Source organism: Macrotis lagotis, chromosome 6 (assembly GCF_037893015.1).
Source record: "Macrotis lagotis isolate mMagLag1 chromosome 6, bilby.v1.9.chrom.fasta, whole genome shotgun sequence".
NCBI lineage: Eukaryota > Metazoa > Chordata > Mammalia > Peramelemorphia > Peramelidae > Macrotis > Macrotis lagotis.
Window position 1 is genome coordinate 228,265,700 of NC_133663.1, and position 23,563 is coordinate 228,289,262.

At 37.4% G+C, this 23,563-nt stretch overlaps 1 protein-coding gene across 1 annotated transcript in view; it reads left to right on the forward strand.

Moving 5' to 3' along the window:
* Positions 1-10,199: 10,199 nt before the first annotated feature.
* GPM6B (glycoprotein M6B) overlaps positions 10,200-23,563 on the forward strand; it is a 219,514-nt gene continuing 206,150 nt past the window's right edge. Inside the window, exon 1 of the mRNA XM_074192432.1 lies at positions 10,200-10,395. Coding sequence (XP_074048533.1) covers positions 10,392-10,395 — 4 coding nt within the window. The 5' untranslated portion in view covers positions 10,200-10,391. The remainder of the gene's footprint in view (positions 10,396-23,563) is intronic.

The window sequence follows — 23,563 nt, forward strand, 5'->3', positions numbered from 1 at the left end:
GTACAGTGTTTTTCTGGTTCTGCTCATCTCACTCAGCATCAGTTCATGCAAATCTCTCCAGGCTTCCCTGAATTCCCAACCCTCCTGGTTTCTAATAGAACAATAGTGTTCCATGACATACATATACCACAGTTTACTAAGCCATTCCCCAATTGAAGGACATTTACTGGATTTCCAATTCTTTGCCCCCACAAACAGGGCTGCTATGATGTTTTTACCCTTTTTCATCATCTCTTCAGGGTATAGACCCAGTAATGGTATGGCTGGATCAAAGGGCATGTTCATTTTTGTTGCCCTTTGGGCATAGTTCCAAATTTCTCTCCAGAAAGGTTTGATGAGTTCACAGTTCCACCAACAGTGTAATAGTGTCCCAGATTTCCCACAACCTTTCCAACAATGATCATTATCCTTTCTGGTCATATTGGTCAGTCTGAGAGGCGTGAGGTGGTACCTCAGAGATGCTTTAATTTGCATTTCTCTAATAATTCATGATTTAGAGCAATTTTTCATATGGCTATGGATTGCTTCGATCTCCTCATCTGTAAATTGCCTTTGCATATCCTTTGACCATTTGTCAATTGGAGAATGGCTTTTTGTTTTAAAAATATGACTCAGTTCTCTGTATATTTTAGAAATGAGTCCTTTGTCAGAATCATTAGTTGTAAAGATTGTTTTCCAAGTTACTACATTTCTTTTGATCTTGGTTACATTGGTTTTATCTGTGCAGAAGCTTTTAAATTTAATGTAATCAAAATCATCTAGTTTGTTTTTAGTGATCTCCATCTCTTCCTTAGTCATAAACTGTTCTCCTTTCCATAGATCTGACAGGTAAACTAGTCCTTGATCTTCTAATTTGCTTATAGTATTGTTTTTTATGTCTAAATCCTGTAACCATTTGGATCTTATCTTGGAATAGGGTGTGAGGTGTTGGTCTAATCTAAGTTTCTTCCATACTAACTTCCAATTTTCCAAGCAGTTTTTATCAAAGAGAGAGTTTTTATCCCAATAGCTGGACTCTTTGGGTTTATCAAACAGCAGACTACTATAATTGTTTCCTGCTATTGCACCTAGTCTACCACTCTATAAAATTCATATCTTGGAAGCACCTTCATTCCTTTATCTCTTCCCTCTAATTGGATGGCTCCTCCCAGAACTCCCAGTTAAGAAAGGACCCCAGGCCATTTGCCTTCATTTCTCACTGGGATATACTGGGCCATACTCTCTTTACAGGTATTTTCATCCTCCTCATTACCAGCTTTCAGTTTCCTTTTATGTTATCTTCCCCCATTGAAATGTAAGCTCCTTGAGGCCAGGGAGTGTCTTTTTTATTTATTTATTTAGTTAGTTAGTTAATTAGTTTTTAACTATACCTGTATTCCCAGTATTAGGGAATACAGTGCCTTGGCAAGGTTTAAGCACTTAATACATGCTTGTTGACTCAAATATAGAAGACTTGGCTCCTTTCTGATGATATGGCATCTCTTGCCTTCCTTTCCAGAACTTCCGCATCACATGTCAAAGTCCTTTACTTGACCATTTCTGAACTCTGCCTCTACTACTATCATTCAGTAAGCTCTTTTCCTTTAAAATTCATTAGGTTCATATTTATCAACTATTATCTACCACCTCAAGGACCCTTTTTTTTTCTCAATGAGTTATTACCTGACTTATGGCTTTTCTCTCTTCCACAGCCCACCCCTCTTCAGCTACATCCAGAGATGGTCATTTTTTTAATCTTGTCATCAAGATCGTAGGCAAAGTTTCCTTGATTTTACCCTTACTTCATCTCTTGTAAATAATCTCTTCTCTTCTCTGACAATATCACCACCCTATTATACAGGCCCTCATCATCACTTCAGAGTGGATTATTACCATAGTCTGCTAGTCACCCTGCCTAAATATTCTGCCTACTCTAATCTTTTTCTCTTGGCTCTCAGTTGTTATCCTAAATAATAACTCTCTCTGTCTCTCTCTCTCTCACACACAAACACAAAGACACACACACACACACACACACACACACACACACACACACACACTCAATAAGCGCCATTGGCTCCATCTTGCCTCCAGAATCAAATGTAAAATCTCCTGGGTAATCTAATTCTGGGGTAGCTAGTTGGTACAGTGGGTAGAGCACCAGACCAGGTATCAGGAATCAAATTCAGCCTCGGTCACTTAATATTTAGCTAGCTGTGCGACCTTGGGTAAGTCACTTAACTCCATAACCTTAAATAAACATTTTTTTTAAAAAAGCTAGTTCAACAGGCTAGAGAGGTACAGAGGCCATTTAATTATGAGCCTTGATCCCACTATTGATCAGAACAAGAACTCTGACCAGCACTGTTTCTAGCCTGGATAGGTTAATCCCTGCTTAGGCAACCTGGTGGCCCCTGCAACTAAATTAAACTATTAATGCCTAACATAGTATGGACACCTGATTGGCATAGTCCACTAAACTCAAGAGATATCAACCTTCCTGATAGATGGGATTACAAGAATGCACCACCATGTCTAGTTTCTTAGGATTTAATTTTTTTTCATGGTCTGACCCCCTACTAACTTTCCAGTCTTCTCATCCTTTACTCCCTTCCATGTACTCTAATATCTAATGACTCTGGCTTTTTTTTGCATAAACTCCATTCATTTTCATTGACTGTTCACCATGCCTGGAATTTTCTCCCTTCTCATCTTTTATCTCTTGACTTTCTTCAAATGTCATCTAAAATCTTGCCTTCTGGAAGAAGTCTTTCTTGTTCTTCCTTAAGGTGAGTACTTTCTCTCTCCTTGTTAGTACCACTAATTAATCATGTCTTTATGTGTGTGTGTGTGTGTGTGTGTGTGTGTGTGTGTGTGTGTGTGTATCTTATTTGGATATAGTTGCTTGCATATTGTCTTCCACATCCCTTAATTCCTCATTAGATTATGAGCTCCTTGAGGTCAAAGACTGTTTCTGCCTTTCTTTAGTTCATCATTTAGCAGCTTCTGGCATTCTTTGTATTGGGGGGACATTAGCTATAGTCTTAGAAAATATAGTAGTCAGCAAGAATTTTTGCCCCCCTTCTACCATTATTTAAAATTGTTCTCAATTCAGGAAATAACAGCAGGAAATCTATAAAGGTATCTTCATAGTGTAATACCATTTCCAAAATTACTTCCTCAATTGTCATTCATCCTGGTTGTCCAGGACCAGAAGGAGACTAAGTACTACTTCTAAGGGTTTTGGGAATAATTAGGAGGGGCTGATATTTCTAAAATTGTCACTTAGGAGTCCTTACATGTGTGATTTGCAGTGCATATCATACAGAGCTAATTAGTTTTTAGAAAGGCTATTTATTAAGCAGATATAGCAAAAAAAATTGTTAAAGAAACATTTCCCCCCTCTTTGGAAATATGAGCTCAAATTTAGATAATACATGTGGCCAAAAGATAAATTTATGCCTCTAAGTTACTAGAATTATTTTTCCTTCTTCATGGAACTCTCATGAAATCCACTATTAGTCACATTGTTAAAAGAAAAATTAGAAGAGAATCTGTGTTGGCAACTTTAACAGCTTTGACTTGAGGGATGGAAGTGATTACAAAGACTAGAATAGGTAATTTGATTGTATGAAATTGAAAAACTTCACCTTAAAATCAGTGCAACTAGGATGGGAAGGGAAGCTCACTTATGAAAGAATTTGTTTTTTCAATAGAATTTTATTTATTCCAATTACATAAAAAGATAATTTTCAATATTTATCTTTTTATGATTTTGAATTCCAAATTTTTCTCTCTCCTGTCCTTCCCAAGATGAAAAGTAATCCTATATAGGTTATACATATATACTATCTTATTAAACATATTTTCACATTAATCATTCTGTGAAAGAATAAACAAAAGAAAAAATAAAAAATACAAATACAAAACAAAACAAAACAAAACAAAAGTGAAAATAGTAATGCTTCAATCTGCATTCAGACTCCATAGTTTTTATTTTGCTCGTGTATAGCATTTTCTATTATGAGTCTTTTGGAATTGTCTTGGAACTTTGTAATACTGAAGAGCTAAGTCTATCATAATTGATCAGTGTTGATCAGCACAGTGTTGCTGTTATTCTGTAGAGGGAAGAGATTTGGACCAGATATCTCTGAAAAGTTTTTGTATCAGTTATCTCCAATAAGTGAGATACATGGGAACAAATGCAAATGTACAGGACAAGAACCATTTCCCAAAGAATAAATGGTCAAAGAATAAATAAACAATCCTTTGAAGAATTATTAACTATAAACTATTCTAAAAGATTATCCCCAGATCACTAATAATAATGGAGATTTGGAAACTCCAAAGTTTCATCTCACAATTAGAAGACTGGCAATGATGATAAAATTGAATCATGGATATTGCAGAAAACCAGACATATTAAATTGTTGATAATGGTGAATTGTTTGTGCCTCTTTTCTTTTTTTAATTTTAGAAAAGTTTTATTTATTTTGAGTTTTACAATTTTCCCCCCAATCTTGCTTCCCTCCCCCCATGCCCCACAGAAGGCAGTTTGTTAGTCTTTATATCATTCCCATAGTATGCATTGATCTAAGTTGAATGTCATGACGGTTTGTACCTTTTTTGATGAGAAAATGAATCATCCTCTCTTGCTGAGATAGTAGACCATTAAGTATGAAATATTGACCTTAGTTGATATGTTGGTTAGTTTTGCTATATTTAGCTTTTTCCCACCTTTATTTCAATTTTATTTTTAATTACAAGTGGTTGGTTCACTGGGTAAAGGAATGGGAAGTGATATAGTCAGAAATGAAAGTGACAAAAGTTAGCCATAAAATTATTTTAAAATTTAGAAAAAATAAAAAAGAATATGGTTTGGTTTTATGGACCATGACCTGAAGTACCTGAACACTGAACCCCTGGAAATGGATGAAATAGCTCTAAGAAGGACTAAAATGAAGACATTTGACTTAATGAATGAGACTTTTAAACTGAATTTAAAGATGAAGAAGAAACCAGAAAAAAATGAAAGACAACAGATGTAACATAGGAAGCTAGTAATTCTTAGGAAGAAATTCAATTAAATTACAAAAAATATGCATGAACCATTACAAAAATATGCATGAACCTATTAAAGATACTTAGGATACAAAGACCAAAAAAATGAAACAGGCCTTGACCTCAAGAGCTTACATTCTACTGAGGGGGATGTACAAAAATATTCACAGCAGCTCTTTTTGTGGTGGCAAAGAATTGGAAATTGAGGGGATTCCCATCAATTGAGAACAAGTTGTGGTATAAGAATATACTGGAATATTATTGCTTTATACAAAATGATGATGGCCATCAGAAAAACCTGCAAAGACTTACATGAACTGATGGTGAGTAAAATGAGCAGAACCAGAACATTGTATACCTTAACAGCAACATTGTGTGATGATCAGCTATGATAGACTCAGCACCTCTCAGCAATACAATAATCAAAGACAATTCCAAAAGACCTGTGATGGAAAATGCTATCCACATCCAGAGAAAGAACTGTGGAATCTGATTATTTTCACCTTTTTAAATTTGTTTTTTTCTTTTTTCCTTTTTGTGGTTCCCCCCTTGTTCTGATACTTCTTTCACAGTGTGACTAATATAGAGATTTGTGTAGCATGATGGTACATGTAAAACCTATATCAGATTACCTGCCATCCTAGGAAGGATGGAGGGAAGAGTGGGATGGAGATAACTACAAAAATGATTGTTGAAAACTATCTTTAAAAATAAATTTAAAACATTTAAAAACAAAAGGACATATAATACCTATTATTGGAATAATCAAACAGGAGCATCATAATAATGTATTAGGGCCATCTTGGAAAGGATTTCTATACTGGTAGGGAAGTTGAACTCCTCACAGATGCACACTTAATTGGTAGCCCTAGGTAAAGGGCTACCTGTATGCACGATTGTATAGGGGAGTAGTGGCAATAAACTAAGGTATACCTCAGAAAGAAATTCCCTTTACAGGGATTCAATTAGTTAATAGAATGCCCAAGTTACCACATGCCTAGGAAATAAAAGATGTGGTTTTATCTTTTGGGAGTCACTTCCGCTGGTCCTGAGTGTTTGTATCTGGCTTTGGGATACTTTAGTCTCTGTTCTTGGTATCTTCACTACTGACTAATCTTATTCTGTTGGTAGATAAGGAAAGAAAGAGATCAGACCTAGAGAGAGATAGCATAATGTAGGAGAAAGAGTGCCAAAATTGGAATCAGAGGGCCTAGGTTTAAATCGCAAATATGTGTGTGTGTGTGTGTGTGTGTGTGTGTGTGTGTGTGTGTGTGTGTGTGTGACAGAGAAAGAGAGACAGACAGACAGACCTTGGACAAGTTGCTTCCCTTATCTGAATCTTAGTGACATCATCTCTAAAATAAGGGGTTGGATTAGGTCACTCTAAATCTGTGATCCTAATGAAGCATAGGCAGAAGTCACTTCTAAGATATAGGTCAAGGGTTCTCAGTCTGGAGTCTGAGAATTTTTAAAAATTGATAATAATGATAACTATTTCAATATAATTTGTTTACTTTGTAATCCTATGAATTATATACTATAAACTTAGAAAACATTCTGAGGAGTCCATAGCCTTTACTAAATTATCAAAGAGGTCCATGTCACATGCACATACATTCACATGTTAGGAACCCCGATCTGTGTACAATGTTCTCCTGACTCTGCTCACTACATTCAGCATGAGTTCATGTAAGTCTTTCCAGAATTTTCTAAAATCCACCTACTCATCATTTCTTATAATACAGTAGTTTTTCTTTACATTCAGATACCACAACTTGTTCAGCCATACTCAATTGATGGACATTTCCTTAATTTCCAATTTTTTTGCTACCACAAGAAGAGCTATTATATATGTTTTTGTACATATGGGTCCTTTTCACTTTTTTATATCTCTTTGATATAATGGTTTGCACAGTTAGATTTTGAGCATATTAACCATTACTCTTAAAGAGACTTTGGGAGCAACTAAAGTATATGTATGGGTATGGTAGATAGGAAACATTTGTGCAGGGAGTTTTTTTAGATTTTTTTTTTGCAAGGCAATGGGGTTAAGTGGCTTGCCCAAGGCCACACAGCTAGGTAATTATTAAGTGTCTGAGACCAGATTTGAACCCAGGTACTTCTGACTCCAGGGCCAGTGCTCTATCCACTGTGCCACCTAGCTGCCCCGTGCAGTTTTTTTTTAAGGTAGAAAGAAAGGGATTATGAGAGGAAGGGATTTGAAGATATGGGAAAGGAAGCAGATAAAAGGTCTCAGACATCAGAAAACTGGGATTTAGCATAAATAAGGTTAGCCTTAGAGAGGTTGAAAAGATAAATGGAAAATAGTTGTGTTGAGATGAGAGGGCAGGGGTAAACAGAGAACATCTATAATGTCTACCCTCTACAATCTTCTTAATTAAGATATATGCATATTCACAAAAAATGTTTTTCATTTTCTTTGGTGGGAAAAATTGCATTCTACTGTTAAATGGTAATAAATGATTAAAATGCCAAAATGAGTAGAAATGACAGCTTGGGAATATTTTATCAACTGGTATTACATGTGATTATTTAAATTAACCTTGAGACCTCATTTTTCCCCCTTGGGAACAGTTTGTCAATTTAAGGTCATTGGGAAAAATATAATTCATAGAGATTCACTTCAAAATAGAATGATCAAACCTACAATTAACTGATGAATACATAAATTTTTGAAGAAATCTATTAATTTTCCATTTTTAATAAAAATCTTAAAGCATCTGGGCCTTTGAATTTGTAATAATTCTATCTAACCCAAGGCACCTCAAGCTTCTGACATCTGTCTTACTAATTCCTCTTTAAAACCCCATTGTGTATTGAAGAGCTCTAATATTTGGACAGCTGCTCCTCCTTTTTTCTCTGGTGGAAAAAAATCCAGGATTTCTAAGGAATGACAGAAAGTGGACAAAAGGGTAGACTTTCATCTTGATGCATGAAAGCTTAAGCTTGTATCTCACAGTGTATCAAAATGAGACAATATGCCACCAAAATGCTTTTAATGGAGATAGGCTTTCCTTTCTATTCCTTGGGTTTCCATCAAAGTGTCCTGCAAAACCTCATAGGATGTAGGAATAAACCAAATAGCTTCTGTCTAAAAACAGAACTTGGAATGGATTCCCTTTTGTCCTTAACAAGTAGCCTTCCCTTTGTGTACTTCTCTTCTTTGTCCTCTCCTCTTTCCTATCATAGTGAAATCCATTGGGTGCCATTAGCAAGCAGAATCCTTGCCTATATGGACACCAAGGGAGGGTCTCTAGGGAAGGAAAAGGAAGTCTATTGAGGGAGATAACTTGTATTTTTATAGTATGAGGATTGGCAAATAGTGGTTATTCCTGTGGAAATGGTAGAAATAAGTCAAATAACTTGTATACAGTCCATATCTCCCCACCTTTTTATCTAAAATACCTATTCTTTGTACAATTCTGCCCTTAATCAGGACAGCTTGCTGGAGTAGGAAGAACAAGTACTTTTCAGTCAGAGGACTGTATTTAAGCTCATTTGCTAAAACTTACTACTTCTATAACATTATGTCACTTTTCTTCTCCAGGTCTCATTCATAAGAAGAGCGAATTGGACTAAATGATCTCTAAAGGTTCTGGTCAATCTCTAAGTTCCATGCCCAAACATTCCAAATCTTTCCAGAGCCTGATGTTTCATTAGAGTGACAGTGTGACCCTTCTATTCACCCCTTTGTTACCCAAAACTCATTTAAAAATCATTATTAAAAAAATCTCTGGGTGAGATCTGCCAACTCAATGAATTACTTTTGCTACTGTGGGAGTAATAGGACCTAGGATTACATGGATTCCAAGTCAGAAATCTCTTGGTTCAAATCCCCACCTCTGCCTTAGGCAAAACAGGGTAAAACCACAAATGTTCTTTTTTTGTGGTCTACCTGGGTGTAGGGAGTTCACATGCCATCTAAAACACAGGAAGTTACATTTTTGGTAATTGCTTACATAACCCTCTGGTTATATGCCCCCCCTTTTCTGCAAACAATAAAAAAGAAAATGCCAACTATAAATAAGTAGCCAAAAAAAGAATCCTAAAATGTGGCATCCTCCACTACACTCTAGCTAGGTAATCTCCCTAGCTAGAGTGTTGAAGAGATTTCTCTGAGTCTGAGAGACCTAAAGAAATCCCTCCCTAAAGGCATGTACTCTGAGAGGAGTGAGTTCTTAAATTCCTATGGGGTCTCTGAAGCCTTTGCTTGGACCAGAAGAGCCCAGAAGTTACTTATTAGCAACCTGAGGTAACATAAGAATAGCTTTTCGCTATTGTGTAGAAACATGTCTGGCAATTCGGATATTTTAGTTAGAGTTTCAGTTAGGACCCTTTATTGTACTGTTCTTTGAAAGTCATTTTACTGCTTCTGATCTCCAGGGTCTTTATTAGTGATATGTGGAAGATGACTAGGAGCTGTTATATGGAATGTTATTGGTAAATTCTAAATCACTACAACAAAAAAAGTCCTTATTAGTAATACTTTTCAAAAACGATGCTGGTTGGCAAACTAAAGATTTTAAATCAATACGTACAGGTAGAAAACACCTTTCTCATGCAATTTATTATTGTCTATAGTAATTGAGGTGCTTCCAAAGGATTTGACTTGACACCTGTTTGGCTTTCTTCTCAAAGGCCCGTCCAAATAAGCAATAGAATGCAGAGTTCCTACTTGCATTCGCTAGTCAGAGGGTCGCATTCCTGGCAGAACCGGGGATTTCTCAGTCTTCCTGCCCTTCCCGGCCCCGACGATCCTCTGACCTTCCCACAGCGGGTGAATAAATCCCCTCCCAACCGGTCCCCCGCCTCTGCTCAGGGGTCCCAAAGGAAGCTGCGGGCTTCCCAGCCTGCTTCGGCTTCCATTCATTCCATGCTCACAAAGCCCCCGGCTCTGACGTCAGCTCCCCCTCGCTGAGCCCCGGCCCCCGAGTCGCTGAGCCCCAGCCCCCGAGTCGCTGAGCCACGCAGCACGGGAGGCAGGGAGGCAGGAGGCAGGAGGCAGGGAGGCAGGGAGGCAGGGAGGCAGGGAGGCAGGGAGGCAGGAGGCAGGGAGGCAGGGAGGCAGGAGGCAGGAGGCAGGGAGGCAGAGCCTGGCTTTTCCCCGCCCGCGCGGACCTCGCTGCTGCACGTGCTCCTCTCCCCCTCCTTGGCTTGGGCCAGCCCCGACTTAGCAGGGTGAGAGGGCGGGCAGCGGCGAGTCGGGGCAGCGGCAGCAGCGGCCACAGCTCCGAGGCCACACCTGCACCCTTGACCAGCCCTCCCAGGCCAGCTTTTCAAGCCCCTGCAACAGAAGCCAGCGTCAGAAGCATCCATCCCCTTTCCCAACCATGGGTAAGTGAACCTCTCAGAAGCCCTGCCTTGATCCCTCTTTGCATCCTCGCTCTTTCTTTTTTTCCTTCCAGCTCAGGATCTAGAACCTCAAGAAGTTAAGAAGGTAACTTGGCGAGCTACTTCTCCGGGCCAGCCTCAGGTGATGAGTTATTTCTCTCCCCGGCACTCCCGGGATTAGGATGCTCCGCTAGATATGAATTGCAAGTGAGCAGGGGAGGGGGTATAGAGAGGGTAACCTTGAAGCTGCCTGAGGGTGGAAGGGGCCGAAGGACTGGGCAGCGGGCTTGCCATGAGAGATGCAGGAAGCACCAGCTGCAGAGAGTGGGTCAGGAGGGTGAGGGGCTAAAAGGTTTTTAGGGGTTCGGGGCTCCTTGGGAATGACACTACTCAATTGAACTGCGTTGTACCTAGGCTGGAACTCCTAAAGACATTCTTGGAATGAATGGTGGTTATGGATGTAGGGGTAAGCGGAGTGTAAGGGGGATAAAGATGGATCCTCCCCCAATCCCTATCTGCCGCATCATCCCTGAAATTGCTGTTTGACCACGACCTTTTGGGCTGACCCAAACTGCTCAGGACGCCGGTTCCTAAGGCGGACAGCTTCTAGTTAACTGGCTGCTTAGAGCAGGAGTAATCCGTAGTATCCTCACATTTTTTCCCTCCCCAACCATAAAGGGGATAGTGGGTTAAGTCTTCTTACTGAATTCCCAGGACTCCTCATTGGCTGGTTCCCAAAAGAAAGTGAGCAGCTGTTGCTCCTAGATTTCCCTTCTGAGAACTGAAAATTCACTGTCAGCTTTAAGTTCATGGCCTTTTAAAAGTTAATTCATTTGGTCTTTTTTTGAATTAAATCCTCATTAAGTGCGGCATTCTGAAAGACTCAGTTATTCAGAAGACTCGATTTAAAATATATATATTGTCAGGAGGTATGGAAAATAGAAAATAACCTCCCCTCCCCTTTTAAACTTTCAAAACGAATTTTTTGTACCTTAAACGAAGCATTCTGATGTGTCTTAGGTAAAAAACATTCAGATCATAATTAGTGAAGGGGTCAGAACTCCTTCCACTCTGCAAGTCTCCTTAACTAGGATGCAACATGCTAAAGCATCCCCCAGCTGGACAATGTAAAAAACTTGAACCTGAAGCTTGGCAGAAATAATCTGTAATGTTATGCTGATTCCTTTTAAAAAAATCTAAAATGCTGTAGTCAGCAAAATACTTTTTAACATATGCTGTGGAAATATAAAGCAGATTTCTCATAAAGAGTGTTATAATACTCATTACCCAACAGCAGGAATCATAGTTTTGGTTACTAGTTAGCATATTTATAGTTGACAATTACATAGAATTTTTAAAAGTTTGCAAAGTGCTTTTAAATGTTATCTTATTTGTAAATAGTGTATTGGGTGAATTCTTCCCCCCCCTTTTTAATATCTTGTTACTATTCGCTTTTGTATTACCTATACTTAAAACAAGAAACAGAGAAGTATTTGAAAATGCACAGTATTTAAAACCAGTGAACATATCAGAACATATCTGACTTACTCGGCTTAGTTGTGCTGAGTTTATGATTTCATTTTGTTTTGTAGGGACTTTTTCTCCACTCTACATCAGCTGTAGCAAAAACTCTGCTTAGTTATCAAATTAGAGTGTAAATAAAGGAGATAAAAAAAGACCTTGAATCCCTCTGTAATATTATGCTAAAAGTTACTGTAGTCAGGAAGGAATTTAAGAGGAATAAAAGCATTCAGAGGATGTGAGCCTCTAGGTGGATGTATTCTTTTTACTCTGATAGTGGTAAGCTGGCTGAAGCCCTTGAACTGAAAGAATTCTGTAATCTATTGTTTGCTTAGCTCATGATACTTCAGCAGTGAGTGCAATACCAGAGTTTGGAAGTCACATCCAAATACTGTATTTAGAAATGCATGAATTAATTTTTCCTGAAATTGATTTTCACCTAATGATATAGCTATTTATATCAGTGATATTAAGATGAGTTCTTCAGAGCAGAGTAAAACTTGGCCATTGGAAATATTGTTGACTACTTTCCTTAATTTGTGTGCTTATATAAATAGGGAAGATGGCAATTTTCACAAAAAAAAAGCAACTTCACAAATCAGAGTTCTTTCTTATTTTTCTTCAAGGAAGAACATTATGTTTTATACAATTGTTGGTTGTAGATTGAACTGCCCATTTATGTTAATTTGCACATATTTCAGGGATTTTGGCAGTATCCTTGGTTTTAGTCATAAAGAACAAAAAAAATTTATTCTTTCAGTGCCAAAAGAGAAACACATTACTTCCCTTTTGTTAAAGTGTTAGTAAATATACCATAAAGCCATGAACTGATTTTTACTTTTCCAGATGTATTTAATTACTATACATTGATAAATATTTTGATTGAACTGATTGGACTTGGAAACATCCTAGATGTGGATTTTTACAAGAATGTTTGTTTAATCTGTTTTACTGTAAATATCAGGACCACTGGCCTGACAGTTAAAGGACTCAAGTCTGGTCTTAGCCCAGCAACTATTTAGTTGTATAACTTTAAGCAAGTCACTTAACTTTTCTAAGCCTTAGTTCCCTCATCTGTAAGAAGAATTGGATTTGATGATATCTTGAGCTTTTTTCCAGTTCCAGCATTCTGAAATGTGATTATACCAGGAGTCTGTAAGTTTTTTTTTTATTAGAAGTCCCAGTATGAATACTCCCCCTACCATTGCAGATAAAAAAAAAAAATCTTGTAGAATTTGTTATTGGTAAATTGTTTTTCAGTTATTTCCAGATCTTTGTGACCCTGTTTTGGGGTTTTCTTGGCAAAGATACTGGACTGCTTTGCCATTTTCTTCTCCAGATCATTTTACAGATGAGGAAGTTGAGGTAAAGTTAAGTGACTTGCCCAGGGTCCCACAGTTAATAAGTGCCTGAGGACAGATTTGAACTCAGGAAGATGTCTTCCAGATTACAGGCCTAATACTCCACCCACTGTACCACAGTTAACTGTCCTTTCTGTGATTTAGTAGAGCATCAATGATTATTGATTTTAGACTAGAATGCATCTTAGATGTCTAATACAATCCTCTGATTTTATAAACAAGAAAACTTAAATGTTAACTGACTTGCCCTGGGTTAATATAGGTAATAAGTGGAAGAAAAGGAATTTGAGGCAGCTAGTTAGTGCAGTAAAAGCTGAGTCTGGAGTCAGGAAGGCTTTACTTCAAATGTGACTTCATAAATTTGTGTGATCTTGGGCAAGTCACAACTCTGCAACCCTGGTCCATATCTTCATCTATAAAATAGAATAGTAATTATAACACCTACCTTCCAGGGTTCCTAACAGGATCAAATGGAAAAATATTTGTAAAGCTTAGTAGAGTGCCCAGTATAGAGCAGACAATTAAGACTCTATCTTTCCCCTTTACCACCTTGGGTACATAGAGGATAAATGATTTGCCCATACAACTAGTGAGTGTCAGAGGTAGGATTTGAATGAAGGTCTACTTAACTCTTAAGTGTTGTACTTTCTCCTTGACACAAAGCTACCTCTTCCTAGGAACTAGGAAAATTGAGAAAAGCTTTTAAAAGGCATTCTTTCTATCTATCCTGTAGTATGTTTTAAAATACTCATTTGCACACAGATTTTATCCAACCATTTATTTTATTTATTTTGTTTTGCAAGGCAATGGGGTTAAGAGGCTTGCCCAAAGCCACACAGCTAGGTAATTATTAAGTGTCTGAGGCCGAATTTGAACTCAGGTACTTCTGGCTCCAGGGCCAGTGCTCTATCCACTGTACCACCTAGCTGCCTCCCAACCAGTTATTTTAAAGCTTCACTTTTAATCTCTCATTTGTATACAGTACTGAGATGTAGATATGGACTATTATTACTATGGCTGAAGTCCTGATTTTGGAACTCACAAAGGCTCTTATTCTGGTGTCTTTGCCTATTTGTGAGCATAAATATAGCCAATTGGGTGTATAGATAATATGTGTGTGTGTATGTGTTTTAATACATATGTATGGGTTAGTATATGCATGTGTGTATATATATATATATATATACACACACATACATCTATGTGTATTATGTTAATGTATACCTATTATTGTGTGATATATAATATATGATGTATCACATAGATATATACACATGTGTTAGTGTGACCATACATGTATGTGTATTAGTGTATATATAAGTGTTTTGGGTTATTGTGTTTGTATGGATATGTGTGTATGTGCTCACATATACATTTCTATATTTGTTTCTGTGAATATATGCATGCCTGTATTCTTAGTATGTATACATAGAGATGTGTTAGTCTATATATGAATACATACATGAGCATACATGATTTGACTTTTCATTTAACTTTTGACTATATTAATAGAGACTGGCAGCTGGGTTGCATAGTGGGTAGAGCACTAGCCCTGAAGTTAGAAGAAGCTGAGTTCTAAAATTTGTCCTCAGATACTTACTAGCTGTATGACCAAGTCACTTTACCCTGATTGTCTTACATTCAGTACTATCTCCAGTGGTCCTGATGCATATCTGGTCACTGGACCCAGATGGCTCCAGAGGAGAAAGTGAGACTGGTGACTTAGCACAGCCTCCCTCACTCAAATCCAATTCATGGCTTGTCATGGCATCACCTCCCTGATGTCACGGTCTTCTTTTGAGAATGAAGGATAAACACTATCATATTAACAGAGGCAATATAGTATATTGGGGAAAAGCCCTGAATTTAGAGGAAAAAGGTCTTAGTCCTGTCTCATTCATTTGTTAGCTGGATGACCTTGGACAAGTAACATTCCCTCTCTAGGCATTAAATTCTTAATCTGTAAAATTAGAAGATTGGAGTTGATGATCTCAGGTCTTTGAGATTACAGACTTAAAGGCTGAACTAAATGAATTCAAATCTAAAAATCCTTCTTATTATAGAATCACAATTTATGCATCATTTGTTTGCTGTATCCAAAAAGGAGAGTAATTTTTTGCTTCATTGTCATTGCATGTTGAAAGGAATATATTACATATGTGGCATATATAATGGCATATGGGTCATGATTTTAATGCATTTGTGATAGGAATTTTTTAAAAAATAAATATTAATTTATATCTTAATTTTTCTAAAGTTATTGTAGTTTGTCACTATAAAGTAAACGCTTATTTTTAGAAACAATATGGAAGAATGGAAATGTCCTTGATTAGAAATCAGGAGCTCTGTTTTTCCAATTCTACTCTACCACATTCTGAGAAATCTTGGGATAAAAGATATATTTATATGTGTATATATACTTTACCTTGGTTTCTTCATCTATAAAATATGGAAGGTTATATTTATCCCCATGATAACTTCTAACTCTCCAGTTCAGTTATTTTAAATACTAAAGAAGAATTCATAGAAGAAACATAATGGGAAAACTGCACTCTTTTCTTCAAATTGGAAACCACTGGGTAATTGTGTTTACACTGTTCTGTTCCATGATGCAAATACCATTTGTGGTTGTTAAATTTTGGCATTCCAAATGGTCCTTCCCATGTACCACATGGATAGAAGTTAGTGGAAGGTGCCATGTTGCAGCTTGTTACTTCTAGTTTGCAGGGTTAAGTCTGCCTCACACCCTGAAGCATTATGTATGTCCAGAGCTCCCCAGGTGACCCTGAGATTGTATGCTCAGATTGAAACATCTGTTTGATATTGAGTCAGCTATGGAATCTCTGAGTGTGAAGTGCCAACAGTTGTGCAGATTGGTCATGGAAACACCTTCCAGGAATTCTGATAAACTCCAAAGATAAAAAATGGTGTCCTTGAAAGCCAGAATTTTAAAGAGAGAGACTTTAGAACTAACCAACCTCCTTTTGCTTATGATTTGGTGTAGACAGATTTGAAAGAGTCTAGAGGCAGGAAGCAATTTAAAGTTGGGGAAAACTGGGATTAGGTCCTGCCTCTGATACATACTAGCTTGCTTTGGGAAAGTCTCAGGGTTCAAAACATTTTTGATCATGCACCCTATCAGTGAAAAATTCTGCACAATACTCCCTATATATATATATATATATATATATATATATATATATATGTATATATACATATATATATATAAAATTGACTTTTTGTCACTTATCTGCATATGATCTTATATGAACAATTATGTATTTCATGAAGCCAAAAAGTATCATATAATGATGAAATATTTTATCCTAGAGCCACTAAGGATCTGTTGGGGGTTTTTTGAGAAGGGAATGAAATGGTTAGACTTAGACTTTAAAAAAATCTCTGGCATCTGCATGGCAGATGGCTTGGAGAGGGGAGAGCATGAAGCAGGGAGACAGATTAAGAGGTTATTATTATAGTCTAGGTGAGAGTGGATATGGGTCTGAATTAGAATGATGGCTGTGGTGAGTAGAAAGGTGAATGGGATTTACAGAGATAGAAGGGGCTAAATTTAGAAGCTAATTAGAAATGTGAAATGGAGAGTGAGAGTGAGAAATGGAAAAAAGAAACTGTGATTATGAATGAAGTCAACTAGAAGGATGGTGATATTTTCAGTAATAATAGTTTGGAAGAGAACTGTATTTAGGGATAGAGATAATCTAGCAAGATCTGTGATCTGTCCCAATCTAAGTTACTAATCCTTTGCCTCTCATTCTATTTTTCCCCTCTCTTCCTTCCAAAAGGAAGAGGAAAATGGAATTTTTATTCATTTTTAGTCGTTGCCTTCAGAAAACAGATAGGTGGAACAATGAATAGAGTTCTGGGCTAAGAGACAGGGGGACTCATCTTCTGGGGTTCAAGTCTGATTTCAAGATACTTAGTAGCTATGTGACCCTGAACAAGTTACTTAACCCTGTTGCCTCAGTTACTCATCTATAAGAGCTAGAGAAGAAAATGAACAACTACTCTAGTATCTTCAATAAGAAATCCTCAAATAGTGTCACAAAGAATCAGATATGATTGAAACACCTGAATAAACAGAGAGCAGATTCCACTCTTCGAGAGTATGTTGGGCTGGGTGCTGAGGGCAGCTAAACCAGAGTGGATGGGTCAGCAGGCCACAATTGCTGTAGGTGCCTGGGTAAGAGTTTAATTTATAACAATCCTAAGAGCCTTGTCTGATTAGGAGATTGAGACCCTGGACAATGGAAACATAGCAGAACTAAAGAGTGTTATGGAATAAGGGTAGGTGTATTTGTGTTAGGACATGAGTCCCACAACTGAATTTTCTGGGAAAGTAAGAAATGCAGCCCTTCCATCTTCCCACTCTGAGATTGGTTAATCACACACCTTTTGGTCAGGACCTAGTTCCCCAAAGAGCCCTTGATCCCAGTCTCCTTTGAAGAGTACAACTTTAGATTGGCCGCCAATGTGCATTACTAGAGAGAATTGCTACACCAATGTAATATCCTAGTGGGCCTCCTAGGTATTAGGGACATATTTGATTCATTCAACTATAGAAGAAACATTTATTAAAGACTCACTTGAGGCTGAACACTTTTGCTACTTTTAGCAAGTGGTGCAGAGAGAAAAATTCATCTTGGATCTTCTCCAAGTTCAAAAGAGATAGGCAGAGAAACTATGAAAGAGAAGATTATGAAAAGAAAAACTATGAAAGGCAATATTATCTTACTCAGGATTAGCAATCCCCTGGACTTCCCTCAGTTTGTGACCACAAGAGTGTTTAATGAATTGGGACATTTTTGACCAGTCATTAATAAGAGTGACTCATTCTGAGTCACTACAGTTATCTCTTTAACATAGTTATTCACTTTCTAGTATCCATGGGTGCCCTTTTTTTAGGGAGTATGTCAAGACTATTTGATTATGAGGCAGCTAAGGGGCACTATGGATAGAAGCCTGGACTTCAGGAAGATATGAGTTCAAATCCAGACATTTGCCATATGTGATTGTGGGTATGTAGCCTAACCTCAATCTCAAGTTTCCCTAACTGCAAAAACAGAGATAATGACAGCATCTATGACAGTTATTGTGAGGATCAAATGAGATCATACAAATAACTTAGAATGTCATCTGGCATGTTATTTTTATCAAATCATTTTTTTCCAGTCATGTCCAACTGTTTGTGGAACTCCATTTGGAGTTTTCTTGGCAAAGATACAGAGCTAGTTTGCCATTTCCATCTTCCTATTCAATTTACAGATAAGGAAAATGAAGGAAAACAAGGTTAAATGACTTGCTCAAGGTCAGACAGCTAGCAAGTAAGTTTTGAACTCAAGAACATGAGTCTTTCTGACTCCATATCCAATACTCTATCCACTGGGCCATCTGGCAGCCCTTGCCTGACACATAGTGGACATTTAATGAACCATTATACCTCATTTTTCATTAGAAAATTATTAAAGCATTTTACATAAGAAAAATTTATGTTTTCTTTAAATATCATGTCAGTATGGAATTCAAATGACAGCTGATGATAGGGAATGTGGGATAATAGATGAATAGCTGGTGTCTCAGTCAGGATGAGCTGAATTCAAATTCTGCCAATGACATATACTGGCTATGTGACCCTGGGCAGGTCCCTCAATCACTTAGTTCTCTGACTAAATTGCAGAGGTGTAGATCTGCATTGGTAGAGGGACTTTTCTCATCTTGGAGTGATTTCCCTGATGAAATCACCCAGAATATAGCAATCAAGTTGGATTGATTTTTATTTTATAATATATGCCCTTGTAAGGCTAGAGCTGCAGAGAATCAAGGAATATTAGACAGTGATATTTTGATTGTTAGATGTATTTAAATAATTTAAGAATTTAAGCATACTCATTCAAAATTTCTTACCTTCATTTTTTTTCTTACTATTAGGAAATGTTCCTTTTTCTTTTTTTTTCTAGGTAAGGATATTTGAGTGAGCTGTCTCCAATCCAGGAATTCTCCAAATGTGGTTGGTTGACAGGGGTCTTCCCAGGTTTTGCTCAGCCATTTTATTCTATTTGATTTGGTTTTATTGCATGAAAGTTTATCCAAAACCAAATTAAATTTTGTATTATGTCAGCTGATGACTTATGATAGGAATAAAAATTATTTAAAAAAACCCAAAAGCTTTTTTATGAGAAATTTGCTCCCCAATCAATTTGAAGCTAGAGAAAGCTTTGGAAGAAAAGTTTCCCAGCATGGTCCTGGGAATTGTGTGGTTTTCTGTTCTGCTTCTTTGGCAAAGCACTTTTTCCAAGTTCCTCATACCTAAAATATACTTAATGGTATTGATTATTTGTCAGCTTTCTTAGATTATAGTAAATTAATATAATGCCCTGGAACCTCTGCACAATAAATAAATCTTTACTGATCACCACTATTCCACCATTTATAAGAAATCCTACAATTTAATCACTGTACTTGGCACTTCTGGTTTCATATGTAATCCTATTTTATATTCTTTGAATATGGAAAATTCATATTTATTTGCATATATAGACACAAATGTAACTTTCATGTACATAGACATGATTTATATGTGTTTTCTTTAAAAAGAAAAATGATTGTTCAGCTAGTAAGTATAAAAACAGGACTAGAACCCAAATCTTCTGACTTTAAAACCAAAATCCTTTTCCTCTTGCCACTGTCCCCTTTGGAAATAGAATATTGCTATCAATTGTCAGGAAAAGATAAAACTTCCACATATAAAACAGAGGAAGATTTGATGTTCACTTGTGAAGAACTGCCTAAAAAAATAAGAAAAACTCAGGGAAAAGATGAGGGAAGTGGCTGGAGTAGTGGGAGAGAAAATGTACATGGTCCAGGTTTTAAAGAGCTAATCAGATTTAAATATAATGAAAGAAGTCATTGCAGGCAGGAGAGAGCAGCATGAATGCATATCCTGAAATGGACAGAAGCAGTACATATATAAATATATATATTTATATATGTATATATGTATATGTATCATGGATCTTGAATTTAAAGCTAAAAAAACCTTAGAGGTTATTAAAGTCCAATTCCTTCTACAAAAGAAGAAACTGAGGCTATGGTCAAAGGTGGAATCTAAAACCAGGACTTCTACACTCCAAGTTCCACACTCTATACACTATACTGTGCTGCCTCTGATGGAATAGTGTGAAGAGCTGTGGAAGATTGGAAAGCAACAAGAAATAAATTTAGATGGGAAGGGCAGAGCTATGTGACTGACTCAAAAGCTTGACTATGGAGCAACAAATGTGAATAGTCAAACATCCAGATCATGATTATAGAGTATTTTTTTTTGGTTTTGTTTTTAAGTTGTTGATGTTGTTATTGTTTTTGCAAGGCAATGGGGTTAAATGACTTGCCCAAGGTTACCCAGCTAAGCAAGTATTAAATGTCTGAGGCTGGATTTGAACTCAGGCAGTGTTCTATTCACTGTGTCACCAAGCTGCCCCTAAAGAGTATTTTTGAATCAACTTTTCCAACTTAAAAACAGAAGAAGGAGAAGAATAAGAACAAAAAAGAAATAGAATAACTGGCATGATGACCCAGGTCTGCTACTGGGGAAACTGCCTGGTGGATCATAGGAACTTGGAAGTTTCGAGTTATAGTAGACTGAGCCAATCTACTGCCTATACAAAATTTAGCAGCAATTTAGTGAGCCTCTGGGAGTTGGATCTACCAGAATGCCTACAAGGAAGGGTAAAACAGCCCAGCTCAGAAATGGAACAGGTCAAATCTTCCAATCCAATCACCAACAAAACAGGATCTGTGAATGGCCAAGCCACTTCCAACTTAAGGAGATAGGAAGACCTGGTCTCAAAAAAACAAGGCAGAAGAAAAACAACCAAGCAAAAAATGACCAAACAAAAAAAATAGAATGATCAGAGAATTTAGAGCTTGAGAGGTACTTGAATTGTCCAACTAGCTTCTTCAGAAGTTCTGTGTTAGTGTGATGACCCCTCAGTGTGATAGACCTGCTATGGAATTGTTTAGCTATAATAGAAAATCTAGACACCAGGAGTAATTGTCTTTTTATATTTAAGACTTATAAGCTATAGACAGCTAGGTGGTACAGTTAGAGCACAGGACCTGAAATCAGGAAGACCTGAGTTCCAATTTGACCTCAGATACTTATTAACTTTAGGACTCTAAGTGACTGTTTCTCTTTTCCTCAGTTTTCTTCCTATAAATGGGGATAGCATCTGCCTCTCAGAGTTATGAAGATTGAATAAGATAATATTTGTAAAGTGCTTAGCCCAGTAAATTGTGCATAGTAGATGCTATATAGATACTAGCTATTATTTAGAAACCAAATTGTTTTTGACAGAACCTTAATGCTGAGTCTCTTATGGGGGAGGAGGGGTGGAGAGTGAGAAAAAAATATAATAAAAGTTTACCAGTCAGATCTATGAAAAGGAAAGCAGTTTATGACCAAAGAAGAGAGGGAGAACATCATTAAAAACAAACTAGATAATTTTGGTTACATTAAATTAAAAAGCTTTTGCGCAAACAAAACCACTGTAAACAAGATCAGAAGAAATGTAGAAACTGCAAAACAGTTTTTAAAACTAGTATTTCTGACAAAGGACTAGTTCATAAAATATAAAGAGAACTGAGTCAAATTTATAAAAAAACAAGCCATTCCCCAAATAACAAATGATCAAAGGATATGCAGAGGCAATTTACAGATGAGGAGATCAAAGTGATCCATAGTCATATGAAAAAATTGTTTAATACTTCCTGCAAAGATGGCAGAGAGAAGACAGGCACAGTTCTAAAGTCTCCTGATCTTTCTCCATCTATCATATGAAACAATCCTCTTAAAAGAAATCCTACCCAGAAAGAAAAGTCAGGAGAAAGAACATCTACCTCAGGATTTGTCTTCTGCAACTCTGGGTGAGTTCCAGCAAGGAGGGCAGATCAGCCCTGATCAGCCAGATTAGTAGCTGAATTGGGGCCAGGGAGCCTGAGGGCCCAAGAGGGACCTGCTGGATCACCTGTGGGACTAGACCACAGGAGCTTGAGTCAACTAGGGAGCAGAGGCACTGATGTTGGCACAGACCCTCTGGAGCTTGCCAACAGGGCTGAGGGAAAGTTCCAGTGCAGGGGAGCTGCGGGACACCATCCCTGGGCTCCTCTGGTCTGAGGAACTCTGAGTCCACACCTCCATTGCATCTGAAGCCTCTTCCCAGAACAAATACAATTACAGACTACTTCTGCCTCAGGCACAGGTGTGTGAGCAGAAGAACCAGCCCAGCTCACAATAAGGATAGGGATGACCTCACCCCAGGGTAAAGCCCACCATTGATTGAAGACAAAAGCATTCAATAGCTTCAACCCCTCCCTTCAAGCTAAGGGAGAAGGTCTCAATCAAGGTCACAGACACTCCAGAGAAAGAAACCAGCACCTCCTACTGGCCATCCAGAGAAATTGCACTCAGTGAGAAAAACCTCTAGGGATCCCAACACCAAACCCCTGTGAACCAGCCTCTCCCCAACTCAAGGTCTTAGCAAAATGAAGAAGGGTCAGCAGAAAGGTGGAGCCATAGAAAAATTCTTGGAAGAAAAAGACCTTAACTCAAAGAGACCTAGAACCTCTGAGGAGAATGTGATCTGGTTTCCAGCAAAAAAAGACTTTCTTAAAGAAATAAGGAAGGAGTATAAAAATCAACTGTAAAATTTGGGATAGACAATTAATACCTTGCAACAAGAAAACAAATAATTAGAAAATACAATTGGTCAAATACAAAATGAGAATAAATCTCTCAGATTATCAATTGGACAAATGCAAAAAGAAAACAATTCTCTCAAAATCTCAGTTGGTCAAATGGAGCACTCTTTCAAAAGTAGAATTGACCAATTGGAAAAGGAGTTGCAAAAGGTTAATGAAGAAAACTCCTCCCTAAAAAAAAAGAATGGAGTCTGCAGAAACAAAGGACTTCATGAGACAGCAAGAGCCTGTTAAACAAAATCAAAAAATAGAAAAAAAAGAAGAAAATGTAAAACACCTCATCAGCAAAGCCACTAACTTCGAGAATAGGTTGAGGAGGGGCAACCTGAGAATTATTGGACTTCCCAAAAACATTGAAGAGAACAAAAGCCTGCACTTAATATTATAGGACCTAGTGATGGAAAATTGCACTGATATCATGGAACCAGAGGGCAAAGTAGTTATTGAAAGAATACATCAATCCCCTCCAGAAGGAGATCCTAAAATGAAAACATCAAGGAATGTTGTGGTCGAAT